Below are 12,228 nucleotides of genomic sequence, written 5' to 3' on the forward strand. Positions count from 1 at the left end.
TAGTAATTTATAGAGCACCTAGCCCCAACAACCACCCAGAGACTGAAATTCCGTTGCTATTAGCTCCACTAATAAAAGCTAGCTCAAAATACATCATCCTGGGTGACCTTAACCTAGGTTTCAATGACAGCCAAGATGCCAAAGCAGAATCACTTCACTCCGCCCTGAAGGACATGGGCTTCAGCCAACTAGTTAATGCACCCACACATATCAAAGGCAGGACTCTTGACTGGATCCTCTCCCTTAATACCCCCATAACCATTGAGGCCATCTCCCCTCTTACTTGGACCGATCACCATAACATTGTATTTACAATCAATCCCTCCGAACCCACACAAAAGAAACCTAAAACCATGATTACCTATGAATCTAGAAACGCCCGCAAACTCACGCCTGAAAACCTCACGCCTCCTCTTTCAAAAATCCTAGATTCTACCTCGATCACTAGTGACAACCCCTGTCTCCTAGCAGACATATATCACAACTGCCTCACTGCAACCATTAATGCTATAGCACCGCTCACCACCAAGGCAAAACGCTCAGACAAGCGATCTAGCTTCTGGTTTAATGATGATCTTATCGCCCTCAGAAGAACCAAACGCGCGTGTGAACATGCCTACAGAAAGCATCCTACTGCAGAGGCAGAAAAAGCCTACCAAGAAATAAACAAAACCTATAAAACAGCTACTATTACCTACAAATCTAATGCGTATAATAATAGGATCAGCAATGCGACCTCAGATACCAAGGAACTATTTGCCATTCTAAAAGAATTGGAAAACCCTACCCCAGCCATAAACCCAACCATCCCCAGCAAGGAATGGTGCACCACTATTCAAGACGCACTAACAGCCAAAATTGAACTACTCCAAATAAAAATCACATCCAAAAAACAATCACTAGTCAACAAACCTGCCCTCCTTAATCTAAATAGACCACATCAGGAATTCACCAGCTCCCCATTCCACTTCACACCAGTATCCCAAAATGTAGTGTTTGACACCATCGCCAAACTTAAAGCCTCCAACTGCAAAGGAGATTCTGTCCCCGCATCAGTAGTCAAATCCTGCGCCCACACCCTCACCCCCATTATCACCAACTTCGTGAACGCATCCTTCAATACTAACCTAGTACCAGCTAGCATCAAAGAAGCCTGGGTCACCCCTCTCCTGAAAAAACCTACCCTAGACCCTACTGTGCCCACCAATTACAGGCCAATAACAACTGTCCCATTTCTCCTCAAAATATTGGATAAATTAGCATACAACCAAGTCCAAACTCACCTTGAACGAAACCACCTCCTTGGCACGAGGCAATCAGGCTTCCGCCCCAACCATAGCACAGAAACGGCACTCCTTGACTTAAAAATCCAGATGGATACCATCAGAGACTCAGGAAAACTCTGCATCCTCCTCCTACTCGATCTCTCCGCAGCGTTTGATTTAGTAGACCATAATAAACTGTGCGCCACACTAGCGAAAGACTTCAACTTCTCCACCGAAGCTACTACCTGGATCAAATATTTTCTTGCTGACCGCACCTCCAGGGTCGCCATAGGTAAAGAAGCCGCCAACCCCATCATAGTACCCATTGGTGTCCCCCAAGGTTCCTGTCTCGCACCAACATTATACAATGCATACACTAAACTCCTCTTCTCAGCGCTAGACGACATGGGTGTCATCTACACCAACTTTGCAGACGACACCCAGATCCTCATCCCTTTATCGGGAGACTACACTCAAGACACCGACACTATCAACAAAATATATGCCATAATCCAAAATTGGATGGCACTAAATAGCCTCTGTCTCAATGATGAGAAGACTGAGGTTCTCATTGTGGGCTCCCAATCCAAAATAGAAGCATTACATGCTGATTACTCATCCATCAACATCGATGGCACAAACATATCAGTACTCAAACAAGTAAAAACACTAGGTGTCTACCTAGATGCCAACCTCACCATGACCAAGCACATTAACGCCCTCTCTTCCTCTACCTCCTACACCGCAAAACTTATTGCTCTCAGTCGCCAATTCTTGACACCCACCAACTGTATCACGCTGGCAAGAGCTTTAATCTTATCCAGGCTCGACTACTGTAACGTACTCTACCTGGGTACCTCAAAAGCCAATCTAAACAAACTACAGCTTATTCAAAATAAAGCCCTTCGGGCGGCCCTTGGATTAAGGAAGTCAGATCACATCTCAAATATTAGAAGAAACCATCACTGGCTCCCCATCAAAGCCAGGGTCACATTCAAAGCCCTGTGCGTCACATTCAAATGCATCCACTCTTGTGTCCCCATCTACCTCAACCACGCCATCACCAAAAAAGTATCAAAGAGGCCCCTCATATCTAACAGTCAACTACTCCTAGCCATCCCCCGCTACAAGACAACCAAGGCAGGAGGCAGTAGTTTCCAATACCTCGCACCCACATATTGGAACACTCTTCCCCTCCCCATCAAAAATGAGCAAACGTTCTCAGGCTTCAAGAAATCCCTGAAAATGTGGCTATTTAACCAAGACTAAAATCCCCTTCCATGCATCAGGAAATATCACTGTACTGAAGCCCTGCATTAAATGTCTTCGTGTATGATTATTTTGTATTCACATGCACTGCGCCCGATTGGCAATTTCTAAGTAATGTTTTAACCAAGCTGTCTGTAACATGGCCGTGGTACCCAAGGGTTTGGGCGAGTAATAAATGCAATAAATAAATAAAAATAAATAAAAATATATCGATTCCTTCATTTAATATTTTCTCAGTGAGACATCATGGACAGTTTCACACTGCATATTCCCACCTCTCTTAGAAAACCTCCGCCACGGCAGGTAGAAATCAGCGTCTTCTTGTAATGACCATGAGGGGTCGTCTTGAGGTCGCGGATTTGCACGGATTCAAACAGAGCAAAAATATGGAAATGTATTTTTTGTAAAACTGGTTTATACAAAAGCTCATCGCAAAGGGAACTGATGAAAATGTATGTTGTTTAAACAGTGTTGCCATTGTTAATATCTGCTCCCATTGTCCCTACCCTGAGCGTTGCCAATCCTTAATAGATGCACGGGTGTACTGGGGTACAGACATCCCAACAGGTTGCTAACTGTGACTGGATGACAACATGGCACTTGCTCAATTCCTCAACAAATTCATTTGTCAATTCATAGTTTGCGGTTCTCCCTCATAGGTTCAGCTATGACAGTATGATGTGTTTCTACAAATTCATCGAGTGGAGCAGAAGTCACCTGACGCGTCTTCCGATGTCATGGTAACATACCAGGAGGTGACATCACATGACGATTGACTCTGTAATGGGTGTATCAGCGGTATATAAAATATACATTATTATTAATAAGGGAATAAGAGAAGATCGAGCACCAGAGACTGAGTAAAGGTCAAGCTGCAACGGCTTTCTTGTAACCTTCTCAGCAAATTTGCTCTATGTAACAGTTTCACAAAGGTTTGAAAAAGGGGCCCTTCCACACACATGCCACCAATCCAGACAGCTGGTTTTCCCCCGTTTTTTAATAAATCATTGATTCTGCAGTTTATTAATTTCGCTTTCAATACCAACTTCTGTTGCCTGTTCCTCCTTTATTAATTATTATTTCACGGACGAAACAATATATTACTTTCTGGCCAACGCACGAATAACCTACCGCGATGAGACATTTTCAATAGAGGGAAGAATGTGGCTGACCCAATCAGAGGACCCTTCTTATATTATTTTATTAATAAAGGTCTTAACATCAGAGAGCTGAAGCTCTATTCAGGCAGACCTAATAGCTTAACGATTTTGTGCACTAGCGAGAACAGATGAAATATTTCCAGGAATATTGGACTCAAAGTTTCACAAAACAGAGCATGTGTCTTGTGGTTTATGGAGTGGGAGTAATAGTTCTGTATCCACAACAGTCGCATCTGAAATCCGTCGTCACTCAGCAGCCAATGGTGGTGTTTGGTAAACATAGAAGACAGACATTATCGTAGTCAATGTGCTCTTAGGGCATTTCAACAGTGTTTATTGTTTTTCAAACGATAGTTGGTTGCTGCGTAAGGTGAGTCTGTGGCATCCATGAGCAATTGAGCGTAGTCTGTTTTCTAATAACCGTAGATCTCATTCTCAACCCATGCAGATTCAACACTTCTCCCAACTCGGTCGCTGCACAGCTCATAGAGCTCATTGGTCACAAATCCACTTTCAGTGCTGGCCAGAGTCACAAACCCGCTTTCTGAAGCGTTACCTGCCATGTTATCATAGTCCCCCGAAAGGTCATCTGGAGGGGAGAGGTCACCGGAGGTAGCACGGAAGGATGTGTTTCTGATGTCCGGCCTAGTGCCAGCCAAGTCTGCTTCATTCTGCTTCTTAATGACGTTGTACACCTCCAGGTTCGGACTGTTCGTCCTGTGAGGTGACATCCAGAAGTTGTGCTCCTTCACACCAGTCTCAGTCCTTGTGCGTCTCCTAGGATAAGAGGAACCAAATCCGTGTTAACCCAATTCGTTTTTTAGTGAGTGTGAACATTTATAACGCAACATTTACAACCTATATCACATTGACTAGGTATATTGGTCTAGATTGAAAGGGGTTTCTCATTCGAGAACATAAGGCATTAAACCCTACAGTATGAAGAAAGCTCAAAATGTATCACATCGACGAGGTGTATTGTCTAGATTGATAGGGGTTTCTCATTCGAGAACATAAGGCCTTAAACCCTACAGTATGAAGAAAGCTCAACCTATATCACATCGACTAGGTGTATTGTCTAGATTGATAGGGGTTTCTCATTCGAGAACATAAGGCCTTAAACCTTACAGTATGAAGAAAGCTCAACCTATATCACATCGACTAGGTGTATTGTCTAGATTGATAGGGGTTTCTCATTCGAGAACATAAGGCCTTAAACCCTACAGTATGAAGAAAGCTCAACCTATATCACATCGACTAGGTGTATTGTCTAGATTGAAAATCACATCGACTAGGTGTATTGTCTAGATTGAAAGGGGTTTCTCATTCGAGAACCTAAGGCCTTAAGCCCTACAATATGAAGAAAGCTAAGTAAGAACTAATAGGCAGCTGAAATCAGCCAGATATTTTAATGATCTCACCCAGACCGAATAGTTAAGACACATTTGTCTAATATTGATACAGATAAAAAAACACTTCAATTCATAGCTTGGCATCTTACAAATGAGTTCTCAAGGGGCATAATTTTTAATGAGGCGGTTTGTAAATTGCATTGGTGAAAAGTATGAGTAAAACGTACCCATATATTTTGTGTCGGCTCCTTTTCAATGATTTGTAAGGCAAAAAGGGGGTGGGGGTGGATTACAAATTACAAATTTGCCATATACGCTCCACCGTACAAATCGGAATGCATTTCCACCAGCAGTAGAATTAAATGCTGGCGGAAATGCATTGGTTTCTTATGCAATCTGGCAGCTTTTAGCACATGCAAAAAGCGGGCAGATTCCATAGGAATCCAAGTAAATGCCTCTAGGCATGCACTTGGTGGGAGGCATTTATGATTGTTTGCAGTGCAAAGTGCAAACAATGCACGGAAACCAGATTCCATCCAGATTTCCGCACACGGTTTCCTCTTCGTAGTGCAAATAATGAAAATTGCATGAAGGGGAGTATGTGCACTGAGGGGAACATGGATGCCTTCAGCACTTTGCAATTAGCATGGACTTATGCGTCATTCACTCATGGCCTTCTGCGAGCAGCTAAGGGAATGATGACGTCCTCTGGTGCATCTTCCATTGGTGGACACCAATCCCTCCCACGTGGAAGCATAAAGATACACAACCTGGCCATAGCGTGTGTTTAGTATTCCGGCGCCAAAATCAGCTGGCATGCCTTTTACATAATATGACTCCAGGTACACTAGCAAAAGTCTCATAATAACCAGAAGTAATGTTGGAACTTTCTAATCCCAGTCTCCCAATACAAACTCTCCTGGTCTTGATAACGTTTATTGGCCTAGAAGGAAATAGCCTACAGAGGCGGAAATGCCAGTTGCACTGCATGATCGAAGAGCTTATCACGTTGTGATATAAATTGGTCTGTCAAATCTTGATCTTGACTTTTAAAGTTTAGATACATGCAATCTTGGCCAAATTGTTTTTAAAATAATTGTTTTTATTGATTCAGTGTGCAATTACAACAAACAGTTAAATGATCAAATGACACATCCATCATCAAAGTAGAAGTGCCCAATTGTATACGTAACCAGAACATAAGTTGATAGGCGCTTATTCGCTAGGCTGTTACAACTATCAACCACATTACTGCGTCCATTGCCACATTGGACAATAGCATCATTCATGCAGCATACCAAATTGCACCAACACAGGATGACCAAGGATAGGTGCACTCATTAGCTACCTGGATCATCAACTAAAAGAGCCGTCGCAGCCAAGTTGCGTCTTAAGTAGCACCAAATATCTTTAGGTTTAACTAAATTCTACAATAATTCATGATAAATTTCCCCGGCATCGCTGGCCTTGATCAATTTGTGCACCCACTGATTGACGGTTGGTGCAGCCTTATCCATTCACCTTAGTGCAATACATTTTCGATCCGGAAGTAGTACAATAAATCTACCAAGTATCATTGGCTGAGGTGGAGGGAGGCCTTGCAAACATGTCTAGAGGCATGTAATAGCCTCGGAGGTAGTAATGTGAGCAACTGCGTTAGTAACCTCTGCCCAGAATTCACTAATCTTGGAGCAGGACCATATCATATGTAGAAAATCAACCTTGCGTTGTTTGCACTTAGAGCAGGCACCAATAGCAGTGGGATAAAATAAATGTCACCTTCAGAGGGGTGCAGTATGTTTATTGTAATGCTCGGTGTTTATAATTGAAAGATATATACCTTGTTTGCCAACAGATCTTTTCCCATTTCCCCTCGTCAATCGTGAACCTAAGCATATTCTCCCATCTAGCTTTAATCATTGCTTTAGTAGGGTTTCAGGAATACATGGATAGTCCATATAGTGAGGAGATGCATTTAGAAGCAGTACCTACTGTCATTAGATATTTCAGGTAGGCACTACTATCGGGTTCCAGAGGTGTACACGGATATTTAGCCTTCAATTCCCCTTTCACGCATACATAAAGCAGCGTATTGGTCATGGAGGGAGACGTATGCTCAAGAAACAGATCTAGTGTAATCCTTTGTCCATCTACATAGATGTCTGCTAATCGAACAAACCCCTCCTTACACAACTGACATTCAATCCACTTATCCGCAGTAAATGGGATCCCCACTTCGTTATCCAGGGAGAGTAAGTGTGAGTTTGCTGGAGACAGATTACTTTTCACATGGAGTTTCTGCAAAGCCCATTTAGTGTTTTCAACAGGCTCTATCATGTTGCAACAAGTGCCGCTAATAGTGGAAATAGCCTCTAGAGTAAGTATGGTAAAGCAATCATCTTCTCTAACTTAATATATTGAGGTGGTGGGGTGGCGGACAATACCAGTATACTGCATATTGAAGCATGCAAGACCCAGGCATATACTTCAAAATTAGGGACATTCAGCCAACCTCTATGATAGGGTATTGTCAGAGTCTCCCATTTAATACGCAGAGTTTTCCCAGCCCAGAGGAAGCTAACTAGTACCGATATTAGTGGCTCAAAAAAATTAAGTAGTACGGGGAATAGAAATGTTGGTGAATAAATATAGAAATGTAGGGAGAATAATCATTTTGATAAGAGATAAACGGGTCATGAAGGACAACTGTAACTTGGACCACTTTGCAGTTGTGATACGAGTTTCCTCCTATAATGTGACATAGTTCAGAGAGTACAGTGAGACAGTGGTGTGCCCTACGTTTATTCCCAAATGTCTTACTGTATGCAGAGACCATCGAAAATGCTTGCAGAATTGCCATTGAATCATGGAGCTACTCAGAGGACCGACTTACTCCAGTTAATGTTTAATCTAGAATATCATCCAAATTCCACTATATCCTCCATGATCGGAGTGAGATTAATTTCTGGATGCTTAACAAGGATCACCAAATCATCAGCATATAACGATAGCACAACAGTTTGGTCAAAGAGTTTGATGCATCTTCCAGCATGATGATCCCTGAGGATAGCAACAAGCGGTTCAATGGATAGGGCAAATAGTATTGGGAAGAGAGGACAGCCCTGGTGCGTGCCGCTGGACAGAGAGAACTGCTCAGATGTAATCCTGTTAGCATACATCCTGGCCATGGGCTTAATATATAATAAACCCCTAGGGAGAGAAAATATGATCCCATGCTTATTCTGGTAAGTACCCTCATCATAAGCAGCCACTCTAGGGAATGAAAAGCCCTTTCGATGTCCAAAAAGGTAGCGACGACCAATACCATAGGGTCTATTAGTGGCATGATGCTGAAGAGCTTTCTGAAACTATGAGCTGCGGAGCATCCTGGTTTCAAACCAGACTGATCACCGATGACCATTTCCGGTAATATGGGGAGAAATCTGTGGGCCAGCACTTTAGCCAATATCCTATTATCTAGATTTAATATCGACACGGCCTGATAGGATCTACAGTCTTGCAAATCTTTATTGGGCTTTGGAAGGGTCACTATTCTGGCCTCATTTGTAGTGGGAGGAAGCGCACAAGCATTCAGCACTGCCTCGTATATAATTAACAATTTGAGTGCCAGTATATTGTGAGGGGTCAGAAATGTGAGGCCGACATCTTGTGGATGATTTCTCAATTTGTGCCATTTTATTAAATTATACATTTCAACAAAAGTATCACTATCCCTACCCTGATCAGGATTTCCGTCCCTATCAAAAACTAAAGGAAACACTCAACAAAGGGATATCTTACACTTAAACATAAAACATACAAGAAAATATACATGGCAATTCACAACAATGTTAAGAACTGTACTTCTAATATATTCAGTTTCTCCTGGTAAACGGAACAAATTACCCGTCCCCAGGTTTCAAGTTTATATCTGTGTCAGGATGACTTCACAGCACTTTTGGTTTCATCTGAACAACTCTCATATCAGGTTAACTTCTGCAAGGAGTCACCATGCGGGTCTACTCGCCTGCCCCATAGTGTTCCACCTTCAACTGTGCTTCTGAAGTTTTAAATCTACTGACAACCGAAAGTGTTACCACAACTTCGGCAGTTTGAACATTTGCAGCTTTTTGCAGTTTTCCAGAAAAGACAATATTCACATTAGTGCGCCTTAACACCTTCATGTAAGCAAGGCACTCTCCCCCTGAACATTCACCTTTCAGATGGGCAGCCTCTTTGCCACTTGTCTTTCTGCAACATCAATATAAACTACAGCTTCAGCATTTTGTATCGTTGTGACTTTGAACATCCTTTCAGGAAAGACCAGATTCACTTTAGTTCCCCTCAACACTTCCAAGTAGGCAAGGCACTCTTCTTCTGAACATTCAATTTCCAGAAGGGCAACCTCTTTGCCACTTTTCCCTTTCTGCAACATGAACAACCAACATGCCCATAAGTACATAATTATGCCTTTCCACCTTGTGTCTTTGGCAAGATGAGTTACACCAACCTTTAGGGAATAATCATCATCAGTAAGCTTTGCCTTTTTGCAGCTTTGCATTCGCCTCTTTGCTTCCTGCCAACCAGAGCAGTTTAACCGGATGCTGTGTTGTCAGTCTCTTTTGGCTTTAGACCATGTTTCAACAACTATCGGCTCTGGCAATACTTATATCTCTCTTGCCCTTGGGCAATGCTTGCATCACTCTTTGGCTTTGGGAAAAACTTGATACACTCTTGGCTTGGACAATACTTGTTTCACTCTTGGATTGCTTGTTCCCTGGACTCACAATTAGTTATGTTCAGTCACTTAACTTCAATGTTATATTGTATTCAACTGCTTCACAATTGATTCTTTGGTTAACCTTTACCTCAGAATCACTTTTAAGCACACTCAACCAGTCTTTCATCTGTTTTCAGAGTTTTTAATATTCTATTAACGTGTCTTAAAGCATTTCACTCTTACGCGGGTGAAACGAATGAAGTTCACTCAAACGCAAGTGCTACTTCGCGTTGTCTGACAATCAATGGTTGGTTTAATATAGCTTTCACTCACACGTGAGTGATTCTGCTTGGATACTGTTGCCTGCTTTTGTTCGTGCAAGGGATCAGAAAACTCAGTAACACTCATGGGCTTCTGTCTTGTTCCCTTCACGTGCTGCATGGCTTGAACTGCTTCTGGCTTCTTTTGGACACACACCCCTCCTCGGTGCAGGTGTCTTCATTCTTGCCATGCAGTTATGGAGCTCCTCTGGCTCCTGGGACCCTCGGCTGTACAACAGCTTCCATCCATGGATTCTGGCAAGCTTCCTGCTGCGCAATCTCTGCAATCAGGTTTATCTCTGCAAAGCAGTCTTCCTTCACGCCTTCCGGTGTGCAACCTCTGCACTTTAGATTTAGGACTAACGGGACTCCCTCAGTGCCTTCTTTCCGCCAACTTCTGCTTGGATTGCCAACATTGTGCTCTCCTTCTGCTGTTACTACTGCTGAATCACTCACTCCAGCTCCATCTAATGGCCTGCACCTGAGGGGGCCTTTTAAGCCTCTCTGTTTCCCTCAGGTGTGGGTTATTATGCTTAATAATTTGACTACTGCTGCAACATTACTCTTTAACCCTCTTGCTCATCCCAGTATTCAGGGGATTATGGTACTTGCAGTCCCTACCAACAAAATTAGGTTTTCTGGTCAACTTCTTATTATTAAATGCAGGTCTATTTTTCTTAAACACATCTAAAGAAGGATCGGAAGAGTTTACTTGAAAAGAGGATGGCAGTTTATTCAAGCCATTATTTATAGGTTTCCTTTCACTGTACCTCGGGGACAAAGGGGGATTTTTAATCTTAAAGGTCTCACATGGTCCTACCTTTCTTAAGATGTTTAAAGATTTCACACCAGCTTTACCCACATCAAAAGAATGTGTTGTTCAGCTACATCATAATGCAAAAGAGATATTACATGTCTCGGTATCTTAAAAAGGGTAATCTCTTTTAAAGATAGATACTGTGTCTCATCCCACAGGGTCTCTTCATTGCTCTGGGCCTTGTCTCCTCCCAGGTGATCCTCCCACAAAGCACCACCCCCAAGGTTAGGATCAGGAAGTGTCTGCCTTTCCCTGGCCACCTAGAAGGAGACTTTAGGCAGGGGTTTATTGAGGAATCTGTAGGATTCATCACAATATCCACAGAGCCCTCACAGAATTCGGATGTAAAACCATCTGGGCAAGGGTCCTTACCTTTCTGTAATTCCATAATCGTTGCCTTAATCTCCTCGACCTGTATTGGAGCATTCAATCAGGTTCTTTGTTAATCATTCAGCCATATTAGTGTTGCCCTCTCAAGATATGTATCTAGTTGCGATCCGTCACTATCCAGGTTAGACGAATATAAAGTCGAATAGTATTAAAAAATAATCGAATTAATGCCCTCTGCATTCGTCACACACCTCTGTGGAATCTATCATGGCAGTAATATCCATGGGACCTTTGTCTTGTTTGGCTAGGCCAACCAGCAGACATCCTGGTTTATCGTCTTTTGGACATTGCTGAGATAGTGATACATGATTACTCTGTTTAAGTTCTTGATTCGAAAACCGGTGGAATTCAGTAAGACATGTGTGAATTTCTAATAGGATATCAGGTCAGTTATTGGTAGCGTGAGTGGCATAGAGTGTTTTCAATTGGGAAAGCTTGTTTTTTTAGTTTAATAGTAGTTTATGTAGAGTATTTGCTTTACTATTGTGTTTCTTTTCAAATGAATTACTAGTTTTTGGATGTCTTTCATTCCCCTTCCCCAAATAAATCTGTCATTCCCTCTACACTCCCAACTTCCTCTCAGGGTATGGCTGTTACCCCCAAACAGCCAGGCACTATCCCCTTTTAACTACTTACGTTCTTTTCAATTTTTTTAAAATGACAATCAAAATCTATGGGCCTGATTCATGGAACGTTTTCCTATGTGATTGTGCCATTATAAAACACTTCCATGAATCAGGCCTTACATGTTTTAATAAAATAGATGTTTTTTTCAAACCACAGTTTTGGACTCGAGATTTGAAATTTGGGATTTTTACTGGACGCCTGTAGAAATAGGAATAGCTGACTTGAAAAGCATTTTTTGCAAACCAATAAGCCTACAAGCAGACATGTTGGATGCAGCTGAAATAAACAATTATCATTCTTGCAAGCCT

At 42.2% G+C, this 12,228-nt stretch overlaps 1 protein-coding gene across 2 annotated transcripts in view; it reads right to left on the minus strand.

Moving 5' to 3' along the window:
• Positions 1–3,580: 3,580 nt before the first annotated feature.
• LAYN (layilin) overlaps positions 3,581–12,228 on the minus strand; it is a 141,103-nt gene continuing 132,455 nt past the window's right edge. For both annotated transcript variants that reach the window (XM_069614309.1, XM_069614310.1), the window contains one exon: positions 3,581–4,471. In XM_069614309.1, coding sequence (XP_069470410.1) covers positions 4,108–4,471 — 364 coding nt within the window. In that variant the 3' untranslated portion in view covers positions 3,581–4,107. The remainder of the gene's footprint in view (positions 4,472–12,228) is intronic.

The sequence above is a fragment of the Ambystoma mexicanum genome, chromosome 9 (genome assembly GCF_040938575.1).
Source record: "Ambystoma mexicanum isolate Mex_15411 chromosome 9, UKY_AmexF1_1, whole genome shotgun sequence".
In the NCBI taxonomy this organism is placed as follows: Eukaryota; Metazoa; Chordata; class Amphibia; order Caudata; family Ambystomatidae; genus Ambystoma; species Ambystoma mexicanum.